Raw genomic sequence first — 26,035 nt, 5'->3', positions numbered from 1 at the left:
GATATATATATATATATCCAAACATATAGGTATGTATATAGTTCTTCTTTAGTTGTGCCTGGGGTCACTCATGTGCTTATAGTTATCCAGTGGCTTGATTAGGGCTGGATGGCTTTTAAAGGGTAGATTTCTCAGCTTTGAAAGCTAGTCTCTGCTACTTATTATCACATTCTCTAATAGCTTAGCTTGGGCTTCTTAAATGATGATCTCAGGACAATAGGAGGGCAAGGTTCAATGTACAAGCTCTTTATAAGGCTGCATTTAATGCATATTTTAAACATTATCATTTAAATAAGGTACATCCTGAATCAATGGGGAAGAAGTTATAAAAGGGCCAAGATAACAGAAGTGTTAATATTCCCCAAGGGAGCGTAGTATGAGAGAAAGGGAGAGAGAGCATATTATGAGCTCAGTTGTGGTGTCATCTCAGGTTACTTCCAAGAGTCACCTGCAAAGTAGAGTTGCAGGGAAGGGAGAGATTTACACAAAGGCATAGATAGAGGGGGACATGACTCACTGGGGGCCATTATTGTAAACATGTAACACATTATTCTTGTTAGTTGTGAGAACTTCTAATTTTTCCTAGCCACAGAAGCAGACTCACAGATGCAGTTTAAGTGGATGGGATGACTGATTTCTGTTTGCTTACAAAAATGGGATGTTACTATATATGTGCACAAAATCCAAGTGCAATTGGAAATGTGAAAGGAAAATAAAACTTGGGATCCCAATTCATTATGCCTAAAGAAAAAATTAGGGTAAAAGCTGAGTCATGCAAGAAACTGCCTCTCCTTTTGTTCTTAAGCAGACAGCTACAAATAAAATGTTAAATATCTCCACAGGTAGCTACTTTATGTTCACCTTATCTGAAGTGTGCAGCAAGCAGACACTTGTCTTCCCTTCAACATGAGGAAACTGGAAAGATCAGTAGGGAGTCAGTGTGAATTAAGTCATTAATCATGGCTTAATTTACCACGAAAATAAGGCAAAACAAAATGTTTAGGATACACAATGGATACAAAATGGCCATGCTTTGTTTTAGAGACTGGAGAAGTAAGCTACTATGACTTTTCTTGGTAAGTCAGCAAAAAGGAACTAGAAGTAACATTTAAGGAATATAAATTCATTGCTACTGAGAACAAAGGTAAGCAATTATAAAAGGTGAGGCTTCCTCCTTAAGTGATTTTGGTCAGATAAAACTGTTCACAAAAGCCTAGGGCAGAAAGAAGGCAGGTTCAGACAAGTGTTCTTATAACAAGGCCACTTACAAAATTGTCACATAAGTCCCATCTCTTGATGAAAACTGACAGGTGCAGAAAATCTGATGAAAAATAATAGAGTTCTGGCAATTTTCCTCAAAAATACACAGTGAGTTACTTAACTAGAACTTGAGTTAAATTTCCTGATTCACAGTTAGGTACAAACAGACTACAATGCATACAAATTTAGCTGACTTGTTCAACAGAGCTGACTTGTTCACTGCTGTATCCCCAGTGCCTAGCACAGGGAACAAGATCAAAAATATTGTTAGAATGAGTTAAAGAATAAAATTTACGTAAGATTTTGATTTTAGTTACAATTGTCACTGAGATCTAGGTTACAATCTTAGCTTCATCAATTATTACTTAACTTCTATGAACTTGTTCTTGCTTCTGAAAAATCAGAATAAAATTTACCATTAGAGACCAGGCACCTTGAGTTTATGAATGCGAGCAAGAGGGTGGTGACAGTAAGGGCAGGAAAGAGTAATACAGATAACCAAAACAAAACTTATAAGTGAATACATAAAAATAAGTTGTAATGAATGAAAAAACAATAAGAAAAACAAGGTGTTACAGTAAACAGTTTTATTATGAAAATAAACACGCAGTAGTAAGCATAGCATATGACATAACATGTGTTCAATAACTATTAAATTTCATTCCTACCATTGTCAGAGGTATTTGAACGAGAACAACTCCATCTTGAATAGGGGCTGGGTAAAATAAGGGTGAGACCTACTGGGCTGCATCCTCAGGATGTCAGTCATTCTAAGTCACAGGATGAGCTAGGAGGTTGGCAAAAGGTATAGGTCATAAAAACTTTGCTGATAAAACAGCATGCAGTAAAGAAGTCAGCCAAATCCCACCAAAACCAAGACAGCGAGAAAGGTGAGAAGTCTGGTAGTTCTCACTGCTCATTATACACTAATTATAATGCATTAGCATCCTAAAAGACACTCCCACCAGCGCTATGACAGTTTACCGATGCCATGGCAATGTGAAGAAGTTACTCTACATGGTCTAAAAAGGGGAGGAACACTCAGATCTAGGAATTGTCTACCCTCTTCCCGGAAAACTCATGAATAACCCACCCCTTGTTTATCATATAATCAAGAAATAACTATAAGAATCCTTAGTCTAGCACCTCCAATGGGGGTGTGTGCACCTCCAATTCTTTCTTGACAAGATACAAGAGCCCTCTCCTGGTGTCTGGATCAGAACCCCTTTCCAGAAACACCATTCCATGTTAAATTATGAATTAAGAACACTGAACATGAAGAATATTTAATTCAAATTAATTGAGTAAACATTTACAAAATTAAAATATAACATTTAATAAAAATAGCAAGATTGAGGCACAAGCACTTCACAAATACTGGTTTCCCAGAATGTCTGAGGAGGTATATAGAAGTTAAGAATATGTCCTTCAGCCAGAGAGATCTGTGTTCAATCACACTATTTAAGTTAGAGTACTTAGCTTCTCCAAACCTCAGTTTCTTAACTTAGATGGAAAATGAGGACAACGTAAGCACCTATTTCACTGGATTGTAAGGAAGAATAAACAAGATAATGAATAGTATTTGACATAAAATCTTTCAGAAAAGTAGTAAAATTGTCATTCCTATAAATCTAACTAATGTCTTTAAAGTTTATCTCACAAAACCAGTATCTTTTTATTTTGTACTGAGCTACTTATTTTACCCAAATTGGGAATTTAAAAAGAAATTCATTACCTATTTTCGAAAGGAAAATTTACTGTCAAGTATAGTAAAATTTTTTTTTTTTTTTTTTTTAAAGCAGTGTTAAAGGAAAAAAAAAAGAAAGATGAGAAGCACTGGTACAGATAGTTGGAAATGTCATTTAGATTTAAGTCTACAGCTTCTTAGGAAAGTTACTTAGAGGTGTATCATACTCCAGCATGGCTGTGAGCAGGTGAGCAGGATGAGCAAAACTTGCACAAGTAAGCGTGATAAACACCAGAGAAGGCGCTTTCATGGAAGGACACCCTAGGTAACCAAGCAAGTGACAACAATAGTGCAGGTGAGTCCTCGGGTATCTTCTCTCTCCACCCCCGGCAGTGGCCCGGACAAGCACTAATCTCTCCTCTCTAGAGCCTTCCCTTTATACTAGCTCCACAACCATCAAGTCCCACCATCCGCGAAGGGAATGGTGCTACAGGTAAGGCGGGCGGGATGCCGAGACCTCTTGTCAATTCTTCGCTCGCCCCCAAACGAGGATCACGGCTGCGCGGCTCTCACTCTACCAAGACAGATTCTGATACTAAACAAGGCTAAAACTTTTTGTCTTTTCCTTCTTACAGAAGGCACTACCCTGGACGCCGCCTGCAAACGCCTGAAGAGAAGGCAGGGTGTTTCCACTTTTTCAGAATGGGGCCAGGCCCTACGGCCCCAATAGCAGAAGCTTCTCTAACCCAGCACTGCTCCCCTTAACTCCTCCTAATACGCTGACCGACAGCTCGACCTCACCTGGAAGCGGTTCCGCCAGGGGATGGCTTAGGAAAACCTCATGAAGAGCGGCCCAACGAGTGACGCCACTAAAGCCACAGTCATGCTCTACCTCGTTCAGGCCACCAGCTCGTAGGCGCCTCAGCCACTGCGCCTCCCGCCTCTCGGTCCTTCCCCGCTGCCCCGGTACCGTCGCAGCCTTCCGCGTTGCACGCCGGGAGCGCCTTACCTCCTCTTTTCAGGGACTTCAGTTCCCAGCATGCACAAACCTCAGGCACACCTGCACTCTGGGATTTGGAGTCCTCGTTCCATGCCTTCTCATCATCCTGAACAGCAAGTCCTGGGACTCCGGCGGAGAATCTAAACGTAAAGCATCACCCACGGTCGTGAATTGTAGGCTCTCTTTGCATCCGGGATCTTATTCTGGCCCCGGCGGAGTTAGGGATGGTGTCGCTTAGCAGCCGCTGCCGCTTTGGCTTCCTCGGGACCATTTGGCTGGACCCAGAGTCCGCGTGGAACCGCGATAGAGATCTGTCCAGCTTGGTGGTTGCGGTAGTGAGGGACCTCCGCTGGTTGCCAGGCTTGGTGTAGGTGGGTGGATCCCTGTAAGCCGGATCAGCGAGTCACTCCACGCTCAGGTTTTTTAGCCTCAGGGCCCGTGTGCCGCAGCTTAGCTACCCCGCCCCTTCCATCCTCGGGTCCGTAATCCTGCGTTACTTCGGTTCCGGTTTCCGCCGCACAACTTCACTCGTTCCAATTGTTAATTTCTGCTTTTTTTTTTTTTTTTCCCAGCCCCAATTCTGCTTCTCCAAATCAAGGATCATTGTCAGCCTTACACAGACCCTCGCGCTTTCCAGGATTAGGGTGTTCGCGCGCGTTGTGGGTAGGCGGTGTGGAGGAAGGGACCCAGAAATCTTAATCCTAACTTAGATTAAAGCCGTCACATTTTATTTAGACGGTACACTCTCTGACAGTTTGTGCTATTTTTGATCAAGGCTATTTTGCCCACTTGTCTGTTTTGTGGCTAAGGGATAGTTCTTTGCTAACATCAGAAAGCTATAATGAAATAATCTGCAAAAAATGTAAGCTGTTAGAGAACCAATAATGCTGTGTACCTTGTAAATGCTAATATCCACCTGTTTTTTTACAGAGGTGGAGCACAGTGAAAGAATTCAAGATGCCACCTAATATAAACTGGAAAGAAATAATGAAAGTTGACCCAGATGACCTGCCCCGTCAAGAAGAACTGGCAGATAATTTATTGATTTCCTTATCCAAGGTGCTTACTTGGTCAATAATAATAGATATATACATTAACTTATGATTAGTTTATTAATAAAATATGATTTTTTTTTCAGGAACAACTGTTGTCACAATCTGGAAGAGTTCTTATATTTTGCTTAAAGGTTATAAAATATAAAACAGTTGCTTTTCTGTTTACTTAGGTGGAAGTAAATGAGCTAAAAAGTGAAAAGCAAGAAAATGTGATACACCTTTTCAGAATTACTCAGTCACTAATGAAGGTTTGTATGTAGTAGGTTTTAACTATAGGTTTGGCTATTAGAGAAACTATAAAAATCTGTTCTTATATAAAGTAATCTTTGTGAAAATACTTGGTAATATCTACATCACCACTCAAAAATGCAGTATATTTAAATGTGGATTAAGTATTTTAGTGTGTAAAACTTTGCTAGTTTTTACTTAAAGTTTCTAAAACGGTATGTAGGGGAAATAGAATGAGTGTGTTGAAAAATAACAGAAGGAAATATATCCTGAGGTCCAAATGACAAATGCAGACAATGACTGCTATAGGGATTTGTTAAGAGGGGAAGTGATCTAAGAGGTGCCAGAAGACTTCACAGAGGATGAATACTGAGGAGTAGTTTTAGGTAAGTGGAAGGTAATGCAGTGGTAAGATAGTAAGGAAATTCTAGAGCTGTTGGTTACCATAAATAAATATTGAGAATAGGAAATACGTTTATTCTTTACATTTGAGGAAATGCGGTGCAGCAAGTTTGTAGCAGGCTGTAGAGAAAAAAATCTTGGGCAGTACTTTGAGATAGGTTGTTGAGGGCATTAAAGGTGTATTTTATGCTGTCAGCAATTGAGAAGGCAATGAAGGTTTTCGAACTACAATTGATAGGTACAAAAATATGCCTTAGGAAGGCAAAACTGAGTATATTATATAGAACAAACTGAAGGAAATCGGAGCTTTGCAAACATCACATTATAGAGGAGTTTAAACCTGAAATTATGCATCAGAATAATAGCAATTGAAACAGAAAAAAAGTAGTGGAAAAACATTACAAAGAGATATGTTGCTTTACTGGATATAAGACTTGAGGACTTGAGGTAAAAGGGAGAATCAAAAATGTTTCATGCTATTAAAAATCTAGAAATTGTAGTCTTAAAGTAAGAAAATTGCCTGGCATGGTGGCTCACGTCTGTAATCCCAGCACTTTGGGGGGCCAAGGCAAGAGGATTGCCTGAGGCTAGGAGTTGGAGACCAGCCTGGATAATATAGTGAGACCTTGCCTCTACGAAAAAATTTGCTGAGCATGATGGCACACCAAGCATGATGGCATGCCAAGCATGATGGCACGCCGAGCATAATGGCATGCACCTGTATCCCAGCTACTCAGGAGACTGAGATGGGAAGATTGCTTGAGCCCAGGAGGCAGAGGTTGCAGTGAGCTGAGATTGTGCCACTGCACTCCAGCCTGGGTGACAAAGTGAGGCCCTATCTCAAAAGAGAAAAAAAAGGAGGGAAAAAATTATTTATTTATTCAACAAATATTTACTGAACGTTTCCATGTGCCAGCCATTGCTGGCACTAATTAGCATGACAAATAAAACAATTTTTATTTTCAGTGCTTACATTCCAGTTTAAAGGCATATTGAAATAACCTTTCTTTTAATGTTTAGATGAAAGCTCAAGAAGTAGAGCTGGCTTTGGAAGAAGTAGAAAAAGCTGGAGAAGAACAAGCAAAATTTGGTAAGCACCTTGGAAAAAGTTTATTAAGTTATTAAATAATGAATTCCATTTGTTCATTAAGCTGTAGAAAATTAAATTATATTCTATAAACCCTATATATTCAATTTGTTTTTAATATATAGCATTTATTTAATAATACATATTTCTAGACTCCTGTTTTATGGATCTGCCATGTAATACTTTTTGTTACCTTGTAATCATGATGGACTCTTTTAAAAGAATTAATTTTGTTATTAAAATTTACTTAAAAGTTTGTTTTGTGTTAACTAATCAATTAAAACATTTGTCTTTTTTTTTTTTTTTTAAATAGAAAATCAATTAAAAACTAAAGTAGTGAAACTGGAAAATGAACTGGAGGTATGTCTTTTTGTATTCCCTAGGATGTAATTGTCATTAATTTTATTTTGAATTGTTTTCAAATTTTAAAATTATTATTGGCTGGAAAAATTATAAAGATGATTGTAATCATGGTTATTTGTTTATTCAATATATGTTCTACATGCCTATTATGTGCTATATATATGCATATAGTACTAAGGATTGAGCATACAGTTGTGAACAAAATAAAAAAGAGTTAACTGCTGGATGGAGCTTACAGTCTTGGGAAATATACAGAAAGATTATTAGTAACTGAGGTGGAGGGTGGGTGGGCATTTGAGGAATAATGACCAAAGGGTGTTATAGAAGTAATTTTTGACAAAGCTGAGGGCTAAAATATGAATGTATTGTTGAGGAACAAAATACATAGAGACTCCTGAGAAGGTAGGAATGTAATGCAAATGGATCAGCCTTTGAAAGGAGGAATACCCTTTTCCTTTGTGTTAGGAGAGGAGGAAGAATGGATGAGGGGAGGAAGAGTGAATGTGTATAGAAACTTTTATGTTTGTAGGCATAATGCCTGGAAGTTGAGAAGTTGGTGATGACATCATCTGTTTAAAAGAGTGGGAAATGGTGTGGTCACATTTTAATGAAATTAGATAAAATTTGAGATCCATTGGAGAATGGACTGGAGAGTTGGGGATCTGAAGTCAGACAGATTTGAGTTCTAGTCCTGATTCTCTTGCTTGTTAACTCTCTGTACTTGGATTACCTATTGTTTTTTGATTATGTATCCAGCTCCTGGGAAGATGCCAAGCACTTTGAATAAATACTTACTAAATGAATTATGGAGTTGGATCAATTCTGTGTTAGTGTTTTGCTAGGCAGCTGCTGTAGAATAGGAGGGTAGGACAGTTGAAGATATTGGTAGGAAAGTGGTTGAAGTGATGATTGTGAAGTCTTAACTGAATGGATAGGAAAGTCAAGATTGGGGTTGGGTGAGCAGAAGGGTAGGGATAGGGAGGGAGAAGTCAAGGGATTAGAGTGTCCTGTGGGGTCATAGGACAGGCATAGTGGGAATAATTGAAAGAATGTTCTGGTTGGACAAGGATCTGATGTGGGTGTGGGAGTGAGAGACTATAGTGAATTCAAGAAACAAGAAAAAAATAGATTAGAACAAAAGTTATGTGGAAATTGCTTAGGTGTACATTTGATAGACGTCTGCGGGCCACATGCTTAAATTCCCAATGCATTTTGCGGAGTTATTGGGAAGTTGATGGCTTGTTTCTACCATGAGTAAGTAAAGATGGAGAGCAGGACATCTTGTGAGAAAGCAGCTGAAATTTTCATAGGATGATGGAGGAATGATAGGAATGATCACCTGAAGTTGCAGGGTGGGGTAAACCTAGAAGTACCAACACCTTCTCCTGACCCTAATGTATATGGGATCTGAAAGAATGAGCCCCTTCCAATTGAAAGAGTTCCAAGGGCATTAGTATCTTGAAGGATCCAAATTGCAGCTAAGCCAAGGAGATGGAAAGGAGGATTCAGTAAGGCATCTGAGGTTGTGAAATATTAATGTATCTTGGAAGAGAATTTTAGAGAGCACAATGGAGTACTTTTTGAAGGAGAGAAAGAGTAAGAACAGTTTGGTTAATGCAGAGGAATAACAGAACTATATGGTGAAGAAATGAATGTGAGACACGTTAGATGACCAAATGATGTGATGTTCTGGGCCATGACCTAAATTAACGAGACTATGAGGTAAAATTGATTTAATTGGCTACAAATCTTAAAGGTAACCAAAACCTGAGCTGTTTAATATGGTAGCACTAGCACTAACCACTTGTAGCTATTTATATTTACATTGGTTAAAATTAAAATGAAAAATTTAGTTCTTCAGTTGCACTAGCCACACTTCAAATGCCCAAACGTAGCTACATGTAGTGAGTGGCTACTGAACTGGACAGCACAGAGAGCATGTCCGTTATGTTAGAAAGTCCTATGGGACAGCACTGGTCTAAATAGTGCATATGAGAGAAAGGGCAGGTTAAGGCACTCAGCTTCACTGACTGGGGCGAAGATTCTGATGGTTTGTACTCAGATTCCAGATCCCTGAGGCTCAGGAACCTTTGCAGTTTAGTCTGGTTACCTGTGGCCCAGTGGTTACAACAGAATGATTAACAGTCAGTTCTTTGCAGCTCTGGGTGGCTCAGGAAAAATTTAAGGAGTTATTAGCTGTGACCTAAAGCTTAAGTAAGTTAAATTAAAAAAAAAAAAGTTCTTAAGCTAATAAGCTAATATGATTTTAAATATCTGCGCTGAAGTATACGGAATATTTAAAGTCAATATAATGATTTGCTTCTTGACTTATTTGAACCTCAAAATATAATGGGATTAATTTATACTTTGGGTTTATTACTTTAAGATGGCTCAGCAGTCTGCAGGTGGACGAGATACTCGGTTTTTACGTGATGAAATTCGCCAACTTGCAAAACAATTAGAACAAAAAGATAGAGAATTGGAGGACATAGAAAAGGAGTTGGAGAAAGAGAAGAAAGTTAATGAGCAAGTAAAGCACCTTTTTTTTCCGTGAAGCTTCACTGTTCAAGTTACCTGGCTTTTTATTATTATTGGTAACAATATCAATTTTTATATTGTTTGTTATATTTGAAACATGATGTTCACTTATCTCTAAGGTTTTATATCACTTTTCATTTTGTCATCACCAATTTTAAAATATAATGTAACAGATACTTCTAGTGAATATGTCTTGAAGATTAATTATTTATATTCGGAGGTACGTTTTTCTCAGTACATCAAACTTGTTACCTAAAATTAATGCTTTTTTCTGGAAGATTGGTATCAAGAAACTAACAGATTTTCATAAAGAAGTGATCTTTCTAGTGCCATAGTTTATTTTGGGTAAAAGTTATATTTGTTTGTTTCAGTGTATTTATATGATTAGTAGATTTGGAAATGAATCTTTTGATGATATATTCAATAATGGTTAATTAAATATCTTGTTTTTGGTTGTACCTTATTTTATGTGTGATATATATATTACATATATATAGTTTTTGAAAAGTAGTGTTCATGTCAGTAGTTTATAAATGACATCTTTAACATTTTTTTAATGCTTGGTTTTTATTACTTCATGTTATTCCTTGTTATAAACTAATAATTCTTACAGTGTTCACTTGAATTTAGTTTTAGGAAAAAAAGTTTTTTTGCAGATAAACTTGTATTTCCTGGAAGAAAATTTCCTATTTTTTACCTTAGCTTTCTGTTTTATGTTTTGTTTATTTACTTAACGTTTATTTGTTTTTTTATTTCACCTGAGCTGTTAGTAAACTTAGTAAAATTTGGTGCCTACATGTGGTAGCTGTCCTGTCCCTTATACTCAGAAACATTTTCCACCTTTGTGTCCTTTAAGTCATTGTTGTGTTATATTCCATTTATTTTATTTTGTCCATTGTTCTCTCAGAAGTTGAGGGTCATACATTTTAAGAAAACAACGATATGCTATTTAAGATAATGTATCATAAATTGATTTGTAAGGAAAAGTATCCCCATTCTTCACGTATCTGTTTTACTCTAAAATTTTAAAGAATCATATAAAAGTTAGCTATGGAAACAATGTGGTAGAGACAGTATGGACTGATGCCACTTAAATGTTAGGAGCAAGCTCTTAGAGCATTATCCGTTTAGTTAACTCTGCAAAACACAGCAGACCTGTGGATTTTTTAATAGTCATAAAGGATCTAACTTATAATATTCACTGGTAGAATTGCTTAGGGGGATGTCTGTGGTTTTCTGGACTTTTGTTCTTCTATATAGACCTGTATCAGTTGACTTACCATCATTCATACCACATACCCTTAGTTAATCAGAACTACCTTGTCCATTTATATCTTAGAGTATTATCTTTATTCATAGTCACACAAAGAGAAACTTCAATATATGACCTGTGTTCCTTTTTGGCTGCTCAATTCCTTTAGATGAAATATGGGTATGGGTTGCTTTGGCAATTACTTCTTTGCCCTTAACCAGTCATTCAGTTTTGTTGAGTCTTTACAGCATACCAGAGACTGTGCTAGTTACTAGTGATATAGTGGGCAACTTTGTTCTGGTTCTCAAGCATATTCACAGTCAATAATAAGCATAACATAGTGATAATATGATAGGGAGATAGATAAGGTTATATTCTGGCGTAATCTGGAGAGGGATACCGTAATTAGCCTTGAGGCACAGGATGTGATCTGTAAACTGAGACCTGAAGTAGAGTTAGACTGGTAAGAGGAATGAGGATGTATATGGTGGTTAAGGAAAGAACATTCTGGGTAGAACATACAGCATTTGCTAAGACGTAGAGGTGAGAGATGTTGTGGAGTATTTAGGAAACTACAGTTATTCTTTTTGACTGAAATATAAGTGAAAATAGCTTTCATAGAGTTCTTACTATGTGCCAGGCACTTCATAAGCATTAATTCATTATTGCTTATTTGATACTTACCATATGAGATAGTTGTCATTTCTACCATGATACAGATGAAGAAATGGAGACAGAGAAAGGGTAATTGCCAATGGTTGCACAGCTTATAAATGGTAAAGGTAGGATTTGAAAACAGTTTTAACTCAAGAGTCTGTGCTATCTTGCCTACCCAGTTTTAATTCTTTTTTTTTTTTTTTTTTTTTTGAGACGGAGTCTCGCTCTGTCGCCTCGGCTGGAGTGCAGTGACTGGATCTCAGCTCACTGCAAGCTCCGCCTCCTGGGTTTACGCTATTCTCCTGCCTCAGCCTCCCGAGTAGCTGGAACTACAGGCGCCCGCCACCTCGCCCGGCTAGTTTTTTGTATTTTTTAGTAGAGACGGGGTTTCACTGTGTTAGCCAGGATGGTCTTGATCTCCTGACCTCGTGATCCGCCCGTCTCGGCCTCCCAAAGTGCTGGGATTACAGGCTTGAGCCACCGTGTCCGGCCCCCAGTTTTAATTCTTATGATCCTCTGGAGAGATAAGCAAGGGCCAGTTCCTGATGAATTTGATTCTTTTCCTGAAAGGAGACTATGAAGAGTTTTGAGCACAGGACATCATGATCAGATCTATATTACTGTACTTTGTAGAGAATGGATAGGAAAGGGCCAAGACTAGTAAGGTGACATTTGTGTTAATTCAGGGAAGCGCTAATGATGGCATTTGCCTGAGAAAGACAAGTGTGAGAGAAGTAGATGTAATTGGATGTGGGGAATGTAACTGGTTGTTGGAGGAGAGGGAGGATGGAAAGTCTGCCTAATTTTGTGGGTTGGGCCACTAACTAGGTAGATAGTGCCATTCATTAAGGACGAACACAAGAGGAATTTGGAAAGCTTGAGATTATTTCAGTTTTGTATATGTTGAGTTTGAGGTTCTTCTGGGCATATTCAAAAAGGATTATCTGTGGATATGGAATTCACAAGAGACCCTGGGCAGATAATGAGGATTTATGAATCATGTGATTCATAAATCAAGTGATTATAAGGCACATCTCTGAGAAATGTCTAATAAAGCAATGAAATAGGAAGAGTGCTTCAAGGAAAAGCTCAAGAAAGGAGACACAGAGTGTGATGTTTGAGAAGACAAGGGAAAAAGCATCAATAGCATTAAAATGCTTTAGTATTAAGTTCTTGACTTCTCTCTTGTAAAAATTTCCCAATTCAGAACACAGTGGGATTATTAACTTTCAATGAATAATAGTGATAGGCAAACTTCTAAAATTTGTATTGTACTTTGCATTTTATTATAAACTTTCTTTAAATTTTTTATTTTGAAAATTGTCATATCGTCATAAAGATTGTAAGAAACACACTGTTGGTGGTAATATAAATTAGTTCAACCATTGTGGAAGACAGTGTGGCAATTCCTTGGAGATCTAGAAGCAGAAATACTGTTTGACCCATCAATCCCATTACTGGGTATATACCCAAAAGAATATAAATCATTTTCTTATAAAGATACATGCACACATATGTTCACTGAAGCACTATTCACAATAAGAAAGATGTGGAATCAACCCAAATGCTTATCAATGATAGACTGGATAGTGAAAATGTGGAACATATACATCATAGAATACTATGCAGCCATCAAAAGGGAATGAGAGGTCAGGCGTGGTGACTCACGCCTGCAATCCCAGCACTTTGGGAGGCCGAGGCAGGCAGATCACTTGAGGTCAGGAGTTCAAGACCAGCCTGGCCAGTATGGTGAAACACCGCCTCTACAAAAAAAAAAAAAAAAAAAAAAAAAAAAAAAACTTGGCATGGTACTGCATGCCTGCAATCCCAGCTACTTGGGAGGCTGAGGCAGGAGAATGACTTGAACCCAGAATGCAGAGGTTGCAGTGAGCTGAGATCGCACCACTGGACTCTAGCCTTGGCAACTAAGCTAGACTTTGTCTCAAAAAAAAAAAAGGTACAAGATCATGTCCTTTGCAGGGACATGGATGGAGGTGGAAGGCATTATCCTCAGCAAACTAACACAGGAACAGAAAACCAAACACTGCATGTTCTCACTTGTAAGTAGAAGCTGAACAATGAGAACACATGGATGCATGGTAAGGAACAACACACACTGGGACCTGTCAAGGGGCCAGGGGGAGGGAGAACATCAGGAAGAATAGCTAATGGATGCTGGGCTTAATACCTAGGTGATGGGTTGATCTGTGCAGCAAACCACCATCGTACACATTTACCTATGTAACAAACCTGCACATCTTACACATGTACCCCAGAACTTAAAATAAAAGTTGATGGGAAAAAAAAAAGGAAAACAATAACCACCCACATACCCTTCATATAGATTCACCAGTTGTTAATGTTGTGCCAACTTTGCTTTATCTTTTTGTCAGTATTTTCATACACACATATTTGTCTGTTGTTTGTTCAATCACATTTTTTGCTGAGTCGTTTAAGAGCTAATTGCAGATATGATACTTTGCACTTAAATATTTCAGCTTGTCTATTTGAAAAAGAAAGATGTTCTCCTACAATGAACACAATATAATTGTCATGCTCAGGAAATTTAATATTGATTCAACACTATTATCTAGTCCATAATGAGATTTCTTCTAATGGCCGAATAATATCCTTCAATCTCCCCACCTCCAATATCCAAAGTTCCATCAAGGATCACATACTACATTTGGTTCTTTATTATAGACTTTTAAATATCGTTATATACCATTGTGATTCTATCATTTCCTTGAATAAAGAGGAGAACCAGAAAAATGAAAGGTCATAAGAGGAATGAGGTTTGGAGAATAGGTGAAAAAAGGCATCATAATGTTTATAATAATGTTTGCCTGTTTGGAGAAATAAGAATCACAAATGAAATCAGTTATATGTAGATAAGAAAGTCCTTTATAACTTTTTGCTATTCTATTCACTGATCATTTTGCTGAGAACTCTGTATGCATTTTATTTAACTCTTATGTCAATTTATATTGGAAAACTCAGTTATAGAGATGTTAAGTAACTCATTCATGCTTTACTAGAAATTGGTTGATAAGGGACATAAACCTAGGCCAGTGTGATTTTAGATTGCTTCTTGTGTTGTATTGCCTTTTATTTCTAAGTAATTTATGTTCACTGAGAGCAAATAATAGTCTAGTTATGACATAGAAAAGTGAAATATAAAGATATTGGGCAGAAAATTATTAGGGGTTGTTTGGGGGGAGCAGATTAAGTTGTTTCTGTATTCTTTGGTTAAAGTTTGTGTGTGTGTTCTTTTTAATTCTTTAAAATGCAACTGTTTAATCCTTCTTAAATCCTTAAGTTTTGAAAATTTTGACCATTTATTTATGTTTTAGGTTGATATTAAATCCTTAATAGCTTTAACATTTTCTACTTTATTAGAGAGGATTTAAAATTTAAGTAGATAAGCTGAATACGTGGCTTTATATTAAATTACTGCTGATGGCCAGGCACAGTGGCTCACATCTGAAATCCTAGCACTTTGGGAGGCTGAGGCGGGTGGATCACTTGAGTCCAGGAGTTCAAGACCAACCTGGCCAACACAGTGAAACCCCGTCTCTACTAAAAATAAAAAAATTAGCCAGTTATGGTGGTGCATGCCTGTAATTCCAGCTACTTGGGAGGCTGAGGTGGGAGAATTGCTTGATCCTGGAGGCAGAGGTTGCAGTGAGCCGAGATTGCACTACTGCACTTTAGCCTAGGTGACAAAGAGAGAGTTTGTCTCAAAAAAAAAAAAAGAAAATTCTGAATTTTATCTTATTATTATGTTTTTTACTATTTTAGTTGGCTCTTCGAAATGAGGAGGCAGAAAATGAAAACAGCAAATTAAGAAGAGAGGTTGGTGAAAAATTTTAATAGTTGTGGTGGTTCAACAAAAGTACTTGTTTAAAAAGTTTACATAAATTTATATTGTAACCAGGACTGGAGTCTTCTAAGTAACTGATGTTTTCAAACTGATTTTATGGTATGACTTTGTCTCGGGAAAATAGAAAGCAAAGCAAAATGTGAGGCCATTACGTATTACCTTCATCTCAGGTCTATGCGGGTAAATCTTTTTTGTTTTGTTTTGTTTTATAAGCCATTCTTTGCTCGTTTTCTAATTGAATAGATGACTGAATTTCTATTCTTATTTGTCTTACCCCAGATCCTTTAAAAATGTTTGTTACTTGTGAAATCTTATAAATTCTGATTATCATTTGGTTCTACTGAGCCAAATAATGTTTGTACATTGTTTATTCTGATAGAAGTTAAGTTTCTAACATAATTAAAATATTCTTTGGTAGATAATTAATATTCTTTCTTTGGTCATTCAAAATAATATACATCATTTTCCTAAATTTTCTTTGTTTTCTTCAGTTTCTGATTATTATTTTTAGTTATGTATTGCCTTTCTCATTTCTAATTACCGTTTTCCTGTCTTTTTCTGTAGAACAAACGTCTAAAGAAAAAGGTGAGGCTTTAAGGGTAGTGAAATCTTGGGAATTTAAAGATATGTTCTGAGAGCACTATTTAGAGGATATAATTTTGTTATTCTGAATAGTTTCGTAATGGAATGTTGTGTTTGGTTACCTTCAGAATGAACAACTTTGTCAGGATATTGTTGACTACCAGAAACAAATAGATTCACAAAAAGAAACACTTTTATCAAGAAGAGGGGAAGACAGTGACTACCGATCACAGTTGTCTAAAAAAAACTATGAGCTTGTCCAATATCTTGATGAAATTCAGGTAAAATGGCTAGAAATCAGTTCAGAGCAATGGTTCCTAAAAACTTTAATTTCATTATAATGTAAATATAATATTTAGCCCTACATGTAAATTCTTTGGTATAAATCTGTCACTATGAACTTGTAAAACATGAAATAAATTATGTCTTTGAAGTTGCAACTTTTTAACCATTCTTTTTATATTTGCCTATCTTGGTCATTAAGAACAATTGAGGTCCTTATGTACAATTGTCTTGATATTCAGTTTGATTTAATTGATCAATGCCAATTAGTAAAGTTCTATAAAGAATTCTCTTTTTTTCTAGCGGACACTTATGGCTGCATTTAATTTTAATTTGGTTTTATTTTCAGTTTTTTTTAAATTATTTTTTAATTATAGTGTCTTTAACTTTTTTAGACTTTAACGGAAGCTAATGAGAAAATTGAAGTTCAGAATCAGGAAATGAGAAAAAATTTAGAAGAGTCTGTACAAGAAATGGAGAAGATGACTGATGAATATAATAGAATGAAAGCTATTGTACATCAGACAGATAATGTAATAGATCAGTTAAAGAAAGAAAACGATCATTATCGACTTCAAGTAAGAATTACTTTTAGAATAACTTATTTATTCAGACATCATGTTATCTGATTACTATTTATTAGACACTAGAAAGTACTTTTTCTAGGATGTGAATTTTTGTCTGTCTTGTTAATATTATAATATGTTGTCATGTTGATATATTTGTCCATATGTGTTTCTCCAGTCCCCTCACAAACACTAATTCTTGCAATTTAGGATATATAAATGATACTTGAATGAATGTGTAGATAGCAGTCATGTACAGCTCATAATTATGGGGCTTTCTATAAAAGACTTGAAAATCCTGTGGATCATAACATTTAATTTTATCTTAAAATAAATACATTATATATATATATATATATATATATATATATATTAGAAACCAATACATTGTTCACTATGTGGATTAAAGTTGTTTAAAACGTAGAATAATGTTTAAAAATAAAATTTTCTAGTAATGAAAGATAATTATGCAATTATAAGATGCAGAAACTATTAAATGTCACCTATAATTCCAGGATGACTTCAATGATAAATATGCATATGTAATATAATATATCTGTATGTATGTGTATATGTGTATATAATAAGTATGAATATGTATGTGTATGTTGATATATTTTTATATATAATGTATATGTAAATATGCACAGGTGTAAATATATATTACATCAATTTGAAACAACTCTTGAAATAACTGTTGTCTTTTAGGTACAGGAGCTTACAGATCTTCTGAAAGCAAAAAATGAAGAAGATGATCCAATTATGGTAGCTGTCAATGCAAAAGTAGAAGAATGGAAGGTATTTTTTTAATTGACATAATAACTTTTTCTTTTTGTATTTTAGGTATAAATTTTAGTCTTATTTTTGTTTAATGCCTTATACTGGTTTATAACATTTTTATTAGGGTTTTTAAACATAAGTTTATTTTATTTATTGGTTAGAAAAGCTCTAAAACTGTCCTTTTTGATCTCTAGCTCATTTGCTATTGAATGACTTCTTTCACTTCAATGAGTTGAACTTTAAACTTTTTGATAGAAGTCTAACTCCAAAATATATTTGGCAACTAAAATATATAATTCTAAATGTAATTTTAATCTTTTCACTTAACTCGTAGTTACCTTGTATACATTAGTTAAATAGTTGCAGGTTTAATTTAATTTTTCTAACTGAATGTCAGGTTAATCAGTGGGAATAGGAATAAGCAAAGGGATCAGAATAACTTGGGAAGCCTTTTCTAAATACACTTTTCTTCATCACCACCACTCTCTAACCTTAACCAAATTGTCAGGCCTTACCATATTAGAAGCTGGGATTGTGATATTTGTATATTTGAAAAACATCAGAGATTATTCTTAATGAATAATTCTATTTTTAAAAGTTATCACTTCTAGAGTCATTTGCTTTCTAGTAGGGTTCACATAAATCTTGTTGGCAGTTTGGAATTGGTTAGCATCTAGAAAGCTCAGATAACCTATATTTTAAACAAAAGCAGTAGCAATGGAAATAAGGCCTATAGAATCCGTCAAGCCTCCATAAACTTTATATAAAGGGCCAGAGAGTGAATATTTTAGACCACCTGGTCCCTGCTGTAACTAAACTCTGTTTATAGCCTGAAAGCAACCATAGACAATACGTAAATGAGTGAGCAAGCTGGTTTTCCGGTAAAATTTTATTTACAAAAGCAGGTGGGAGGCGAGATTTGACCTGTGGGGCATAGTCTACCAACCCCTGAAAAAAACAGTTGTTTTTACCAGATTTAATGTTGGCAGGGTAAATGGTAACATATTATATGTATTCTGTACTGTGTTTTGACTTAATATCTTTTCATAATTATTTTATATCAGTACATGTAGTATTGCTGTTCTTTTTAAAGGCTATGTAATTTTTCTTTATATACAGGTGTTTATTTGATAATTTGTGAAGTTTATGAAGTTTCCAATTTTGGGGTTAGAACCTGTTTTAATTAATATTCTTATATATGTTATTTTGCAAATGTACAAGTATATCTGTGGAATAAATTGCTGCAAGTGTAATTGTCATGTATGTTGCAAATACATTCTTCCAATTTGTCACTTTTTTTTTTTTTTTTGCTTTATGGCATTTTTTGCTGTGAAATATTTCTTTTTATCCTTAGTTAAATTTGTTATTTTTTAATGACTTTTGACATTTGTCATAATGAGAAAGGCTTCTGAGTATAAACTTGTTTTCTCATCTTTTCTCCTAATATCTTGTTTTTTTGAGACAGAGTCTCACTCAATTCCTCAGGCTGGAGTGCAGTGGTACAATCTCAGCTCACTGCAAATGCCACCTCCTGGGTTCAGGTGGTTCTTATGCCTCAGCCTCCGGAATAGCTGGGATTACAGGCATGTGCCACCATGCGCGGCTAATTTTTGTATTTTTAGTAGACATGGGGTCACACTGTGTTGGCCAGGCTGGTCTCGAATCCCTGGCCTCAAGTGACCCTCCTGCCTCGGCCTCCCAAAGTGCTGGAATTACAGGCGTAACTCTGCCTGGCTTTTTTTACATTTAAATCTTTGAAACATGTAATTCATTTTGATGTAAGGAGTATAATAGGGATGCAGCAGAGCTACTCTGTTGTCCAAACATCATTTATTATTTCATCTTTCTCCTGTTGAAATACAATTTCATTTTTATTATATACTCCTTTTGACTTTGAATTTAATTTTGGAGTCTCTTTTATTAAATTGATTGATCTATTTTCTAGCCGTGTATACTTGTTTTAACTTGTGTATATTTTAATATCTAAAAACGTTATCATTTTTTCACTTTTAGAATTCTTTATGAATATATTTAATGTAAATTATAGAACTGGCTTGTCCAGTTCTTAAAAAAATATCTTGTGGATTTTTATTGGGCATGTGTTAAATTTATAAATTATTTTATAGATTGATTTAGGATAAACCTTTTTATGATATTTGGTCCTCCTAAAGAACACAAGATACCTTTTCTTTCATTCATTCAAGATATTTTTTGCGTCTTAGTTGCATTTTAATGCATACTTCATAAAGATCATTTGTATAAAACTTTTCACAGTTATATGGAAGTACTTCTTGTTTATAAATGAGTTTTGAAAGGTTGAAATATTTTTAAAGATTGAATTATTAAGAAAATTCAGTGTATATATTAAAATCATTTTCTATTTGAATTTCAAATCAGGTATATAAAAGGAACAAAGATTATGCCAGTAGTTGCTCATACTTTCTCACTTCAAGTAACTTATATTTTCTGTATCATAAATCTACTAATGGTGTATATTATTTATGATAATGAAGAATGTTTTATTAACTTTCCTTTTGCATGACAGATTCTATTTTGTTTATTTCTAGCTTATTTTGTCTTCTAAAGATGATGAAATTATTGAGTATCAGCAAATGTTACATAACCTAAGGGAGAAACTTAAGAATGCTCAGCTTGATGCTGATAAAAGTAATGTTATGGCTCTACAGCAGGTAAAATCTTATCAAAATTTGGTTTATCAACCAGTTTTATTACAGTTGGAACTTTGAACGATGTCTTTTATTTATTATATCATCAGTGCCTAGTCTAGCGGCTTGTACTAGCAACTGTATAATAATGTCTTTTGAAATTTCTTTTACCATCTGGTCCCAATAAAAAATTAGAATTAAGTTTATAGAGTCCAGATTAGAGTTAGAACTAGAGTTATTTTGTTTATTTTTCTATGTTTATGTGGATAGTACACATATTGTTTTTGGTTAGAAATTAACAAGAACTGATTTAAAACTTTTAGAAATTTTAAAATAATTTAATACTCTGTTAAGGTTTATTTTACTGTATCTTAGTCCTAACATATCCTACACAATGTGAAATAAGCTAAAAGCATGGTTATAATTTGATTATGCTGCCTATTTTATTTTTAGTGAAAATAACTCATATAAAAGGAAGTCACACTTTTATTATTTGTGCTGTAGTTATAGTCCAAAAGTAAGAAGATGATTTGAAAAGTATATGCTGAGTAAGAGCAATTACAGGGGACAATATTTTTGAATAAAGTACTAAAGGGGAAAAAGCTAAATTGAATAAAAGAGAAAGTACAGAGCAAAACAGAAACATACAGAATGGTAGAAAGATGGAATTGAATGGAGGATGAGGAAAGTAACGTAAGGAATTGTAGAAGCCACAAACATTAGGGAGTTCTGGAAATACTATTTTCCAAAGTGTTAGCCTTTATATCCATCTTTCAGTATTGGAGTAACAGCAGTGTACCTATCATGTGTATCATTGTGTATTACAGTTAAAGTGTACAAAATGGTAAAAGGCATACTTTAACCCACAAGAAAATATGTTCTACAGTCTTGTTGAAAAAAATCAGACCTACTTTTTTCCTTACCTTTTTAGGTTAATATTCATGAAGGGATATATGTTGTTTTAAAATATTTTATAGGGTATACAGGAACGAGACAGTCAAATTAAGATGCTCACAGAACAAGTAGAACAATATACAAAAGAAATGGAAAAGAATACTTTTATTATTGAAGATTTGAAAAATGAGCTTCAAAGAAACAAAGGTATTTTTATAAATATATAAAGCTATTTTATATACCTTTATGTTTTTAAAGTATTTTATATTTATTAAAATAAAATGTCAAGTCAATATTGAGTTTTCTCCATTTGAATTTTATATTTTCAAAAATTATACATGATATTATTTTTTATTATACTTATATTACTAGTGCTTACCTTTGTAAATGATGGATGTATTTTCTATTATTTTTCTCCTCTGGTGAAAATTACATTAACTTTTATTACCAGGTCACTGGTATGAGGGAAATGAAAAATTGTGATACAATTATTTTTATTTAATTTTTTATAATTAACAAAGAATGGAAGATAATAAAATTTTGACCAGTGTAGCAGCATTGCTGATAGTTTTCAGAGGTCATTTCACATTAATCTTACTCAAATTAATGTTTCATCATGTTCTCCTTACCCTGAGCCATATTACCTAGTTTAACACATCAAATTCTATGAATATAAGTTCTCACAATATCTGTGTTGTTATATTTCCATAGCACTACATACTATAGTTATGCCAGGGCACACTAGTGCAAACTGTTCATGGGAAATTCATAGACATGTTTTTTATAATTGCTGAATATATATATACACACACACATATATATATACACATATATACATATATACATGACATGAAGAAGAAATAGTGATTCAGTGCGCATATGTGTGTATAAGTGTAGTGATGTGGTGTTTGCAGGTATGGTTGTAATTTCGAAAATGAAGCAAAAGCCTTGCTGAGGAGATAATTGAACCAATACTTAAAGGAAGTGAAGGAGTAAAACATGCAGGTGGCTCTACGCAGTGGGAATAAGTTCAAAGGCACTAAAGTAGGAGTGTACAAAGCATGTTTGAGAACAACAAAGAAGTCTTTTTGGCTGGAGTAGAGTCAGCAATTGGGGCAGTGATAAGATCAGAGAGGTGAACTGAGGCCATATCCTATGGGACCTTATAGTTCATTGTGCAGGCTTGGCTTTTAAGTGAGAAGGGACAACGTGGAAAGTTTCTGAAGATAAGAATGATATAATTTGACTTAGACTGTGTTTGCAGTAGACTGTAGGAGTGGTAAATAAAAAGCAGGGAGACCTGTTAGAAGACGATTGCAATAATCTGGAGAAAAGTGATGGTGGTTTGGGGCATGGTGGTAGCAGTGGAGTTATTGGATGTAGCAGTTCTGGATGTATTTTGAAAGTGATAAAAATGGAATTTTCTAACAGATCAGATGTAGGATGTGAGAGAGAGAGAACTCTTGGTCTGAACCAAAAGTTTTGGTCATGGTGGTGTTGTGGGAAGAGCAGGTTGAGAGATAATCAGGTGCTTAATTTTAGATATGTTAGGTTTGAGATGCTTATTAGACATTCAAGCGAAGGTGTTAAGTAGGCACTTGTATGTAAAAGTCTAAGGTTTAGGACAGCAGTCTAGGCTAAAGATATGTTTGGTAACTGTCTCCATAAAAGTAATTGAAGTAATGAGGCTGGCTAAGATCACCAAGGGAGTAAATGTAGGTTAAGAAGAAAAATCTAAAGAACTTCTACTTTAGCAGCTGGGGAGATAAAAAGGAGCAACCAAAGGAGACTGAAAAGGAAAGCCCAGAGAGCTCGGAGGAAAAGCAGGAGTTTGGAGAGCCCTGAAAACCACATGAGGAATGTAACCAAGGAAGAAAAAAACAACTGCTTTCAGAGCTGTGTTCATTGATGCTGTTAGGTCAAGATGATCACTAGAAGTTGACTGTTGGACTTAACAATGGTCATTTTTGGTTCAAGAGAAAATGGGTAGAGAGGAAATGTAATAAGGAAATATAGGAACTCTTTTCCAGGACTGTTTCTATAAAGAGAAGGGGAAAATAAGGTGGTAGCTTGAGGGGAAACAGGGATTAAGAAAACATTTTTCTCTTTAAGATGGAAGAAATAACTCATGATTTTAGGTTAATAGAAAAGCTCCGTTAAAGAAGAAACATTGATGAATCAATGAAGTGTAGAGAGAGAACTTCTGGAACAATAATATTTTTAAGAATGCAATGGGATGAGATCCTAGTGTGCCAGTGAAGAGGTTGGCCTTACCTAGGAACATAGAGTTCATCCATAGTTATAGAAAAGAAGGTAGAGTATATAGATACAGATATAGGTGACTTGGTAGACATCCTGGTAATGGGAATTTGTTGAAGTTCTAAACTGGTTGCTGCTTTTTTCTCAGTGAACAAGGGAGCAAGGTTCTTAGCTGAAGGTGAGGATGGGAGAAGATGTTTCGTAAGTTTGAGGAGAAAGAAGAGAAGCGAAAGTATAAAATGGTCATCTGAAAGATTGAAGATGTGGAGAATGTGGTATGACTGTTGAATAGCTTCAAGAGCCCACAATACATAAATACATATATATATCTATATATGTGTTTGTTATATTTGTATCAGAAAACTTTGAAAGTAGTTTAAACTGCTTTAAAAGGATGACTAATCGTATGGATTGTGCATATTCTGGTTACTAGTAGAAAAAGTGGCAATTGATCTCTGCTGTCAAATAAGGAAAAGAACTTATCTAATAACACTTTAGTCAGTCCATAGTTGTATAATCCCTAAAGCTCACAGACAGTGTGTGTACTAGACTGTACTCTGTATCTTGAACTTAACTTGTAAAACGCAATGGCTAATGGTATTCTTCCTTCATAAATTAGGATTAGGTTTAGTTATCAGAAACAGAGCTGAAGAATAATGGCAAATGCAAGATAGACATTTATTTCTCATCTACGTAATGGCCTAGAATTAAGCATTCTAGGGTGTTGCCTTCATCTGCCCCTCCAAAATGGATGCAGTGTAGCTTTATCTCGTGTCTGTATCCCAAACAGCAAGAGAGAGGAAGAGGGGACAAGAGTTAAAAGCATGTGCTGAAGGATAGGCAGGCAAATACAGTGTTTATTGTGTAGGGCCATATGGAAGAGTGATAGGAAAGTAGATATGTGGAAGAAAGGGAGAATAGATACTGGGGGACAACTCAGCCTGTGTCACGCTCCACAGCTTAGCTGTTAGCTCCAGACAGCTGGGCTCATTTCGTAAAAACTTTTGTGATCTCACATACTAGTCTTATGCCTAAGTCCGATATTAAATATATAACCTATATATTAGTAAATGCTTATGATTGAGTGTGAGAATAATCTGTGTCAATAAATTTTGGAATGATAGCAATATTAGGTTTTGTTTTTTTAACAATTTAGTAAGATATTACAAGTAGGCATTTAGGAAGTTTTTAGCTTAGTTTGGATTGAATTTAGTTGCAAGTGATGGAAAAATCAAGCATAGTACAATAATTTAAATAAGACAGAAATGTATTTCTCTATAACATAGACAAAGTTGAAGCAACCAGGGCAGGATTTGTGTGACAGATGCACAAATATTCCCTATCAGGGACCCTATATCTTGTTGCTATGCCGATCTCAACATGTGGTTTCTAATTCATGTGAAGTTGCCACCTTCATATGCATGTGGATTTCAGCTAATAGGAAAGAGGAAAGATAGAGAAAGATTACTCCTTTCTTTTAAAAACATTTTTTTTTTTGAAATTCACGTATGACCTTTGCATTTATATTCCATTACTGACATGACCACACATAGCTGCTTGTGTGTCAGTGGAAATTTAGTTCTTTATTTCAAATGGCCATGTGTCGAGCTAAAAATACATAGTTTTAGTACAGTGGACAAAAGGGAGGTTAAATATTAGGAACAGCTAGCAGTCTGTGTCACAACGATCATTCTTTGTAAAGCAGTATTTTGCAACCTTTTAAAATCCATACCCCTTCAGCTAAGAAGATTTTGCTGAACTTTAGTTTTTTAGTTAATTGTATTTGTAAAACCAAAACAAAACTTTCATCTTACAAATATAAAATGACAAATTTAAAGGAGTTTTTTTTTAATAGCATACCACTTTTCTTGCCACCATATTGGAATCACTGATTTGAAGGCGTAAGTCGTCAATTCAGTTCATGATTTTTGTTTTTACTCTGTAGGTGCTTCAACCCTTTCTCAACAGACTCATTACATGAAAATTCAGTCAACGTTAAACATTTTAAAAGAGAAAACTAAAGAGGCTGAGAGAACAGCTGAACTGGCTGAGGCTGATGCTAGGGAAAAGGATAAAGAATTAGTTGAGACTCTGAAGAGGTTAAAAGATTATGAATCGGTATGTATTTTTATCTTGTCATTCAAGGAGCTTGGAATTATTCTTGCCATTCACAGACTATTCTGTGCTATTTACTGCATACCGTTTAAAAAACATTCCATAAGTGTCTTTCGATAAAGGTTATCCTCATTAATTTATACTGAACTATTGAAATCCTTGAGCATTTACTTTTTGTCAGGAGAATTGTTTTCAAACCTTTGATCACAGTGATTTGTCCAAATAATCAGTTTTGATGAAGCAGCAGGATTACATTTTTTATTATCTGTGTTCGTTGGGCCACGATGTAGATGTGACACCACTGGCCAATTTGACAGAATTTATGACAGGAACATACTGTGTCAATACAACCTGCTCTCCACTTTTTATACTTTTTCACTGGTTACAACTGATTCAAGCAACTAATGACTTACTTATTCTACTGGTATTGCTGATTTGCTTTTACTAATTCTTTTAGTATTTTGGTAAGTGTTTTATAT

The 26,035-nt window shown here is 35.2% G+C and overlaps 2 protein-coding genes across 6 annotated transcripts in view; one reads left to right on the top strand and one right to left on the bottom strand.

Annotated features, from left to right (window-relative positions):
* TMTC3 (transmembrane O-mannosyltransferase targeting cadherins 3) overlaps positions 1-4,084 on the bottom strand; it is a 56,378-nt gene extending 52,294 nt beyond the window's left edge. Inside the window, exon 1 of one of the 2 annotated variants that reach the window (XM_023221362.1) lies at positions 3,957-4,084. In XM_023221362.1, the coding sequence (XP_023077130.1) occupies positions 3,957-3,988 (32 nt within the window). In that variant the 5' untranslated portion in view covers positions 3,989-4,084. The other variant, XM_023221454.1, reaches the window with a different exon arrangement.
* Positions 4,020-26,035, top strand: part of CEP290 (centrosomal protein 290) — a 94,290-nt gene continuing 72,274 nt past the window's right edge. For 2 of the 4 annotated variants that reach the window (XR_002733495.1, XM_023221201.2), the window contains exons 1-14: positions 4,114-4,318; positions 4,878-5,006; positions 5,173-5,250; positions 6,653-6,722; positions 7,033-7,079; positions 9,469-9,612; positions 15,331-15,384; positions 15,977-15,997; positions 16,123-16,275; positions 16,672-16,854; positions 17,551-17,640; positions 20,190-20,312; positions 21,266-21,389; positions 25,387-25,559. Coding sequence is in view for 3 of the 4 variants with exons in the window: in XM_023221201.2 (XP_023076969.1) it covers positions 4,905-5,006; positions 5,173-5,250; positions 6,653-6,722; positions 7,033-7,079; positions 9,469-9,612; positions 15,331-15,384; positions 15,977-15,997; positions 16,123-16,275; positions 16,672-16,854; positions 17,551-17,640; positions 20,190-20,312; positions 21,266-21,389; positions 25,387-25,559 (1,362 nt within the window). In the remaining variant the exon portion in view is untranslated. Of the gene's footprint in view, positions 4,319-4,526; positions 4,611-4,877; positions 5,007-5,172; positions 5,251-6,652; positions 6,723-7,032; positions 7,080-9,468; positions 9,613-15,330; positions 15,385-15,976; positions 15,998-16,122; positions 16,276-16,671; positions 16,855-17,550; positions 17,641-20,189; positions 20,313-21,265; positions 21,390-25,386; positions 25,560-26,035 lie in introns of those variants that run through there. The other 2 variants (XM_023221070.2, XM_023221147.2) reach the window with 2 other exon arrangements.

This window comes from Piliocolobus tephrosceles, chromosome 10 (genome assembly GCF_002776525.5).
Source record: "Piliocolobus tephrosceles isolate RC106 chromosome 10, ASM277652v3, whole genome shotgun sequence".
In the NCBI taxonomy this organism is placed as follows: Eukaryota; Metazoa; Chordata; class Mammalia; order Primates; family Cercopithecidae; genus Piliocolobus; species Piliocolobus tephrosceles.
The sequence above is the reverse complement of the archived record's forward strand: the minus strand, read 5'-3'. Positions and strand labels throughout refer to the sequence as shown.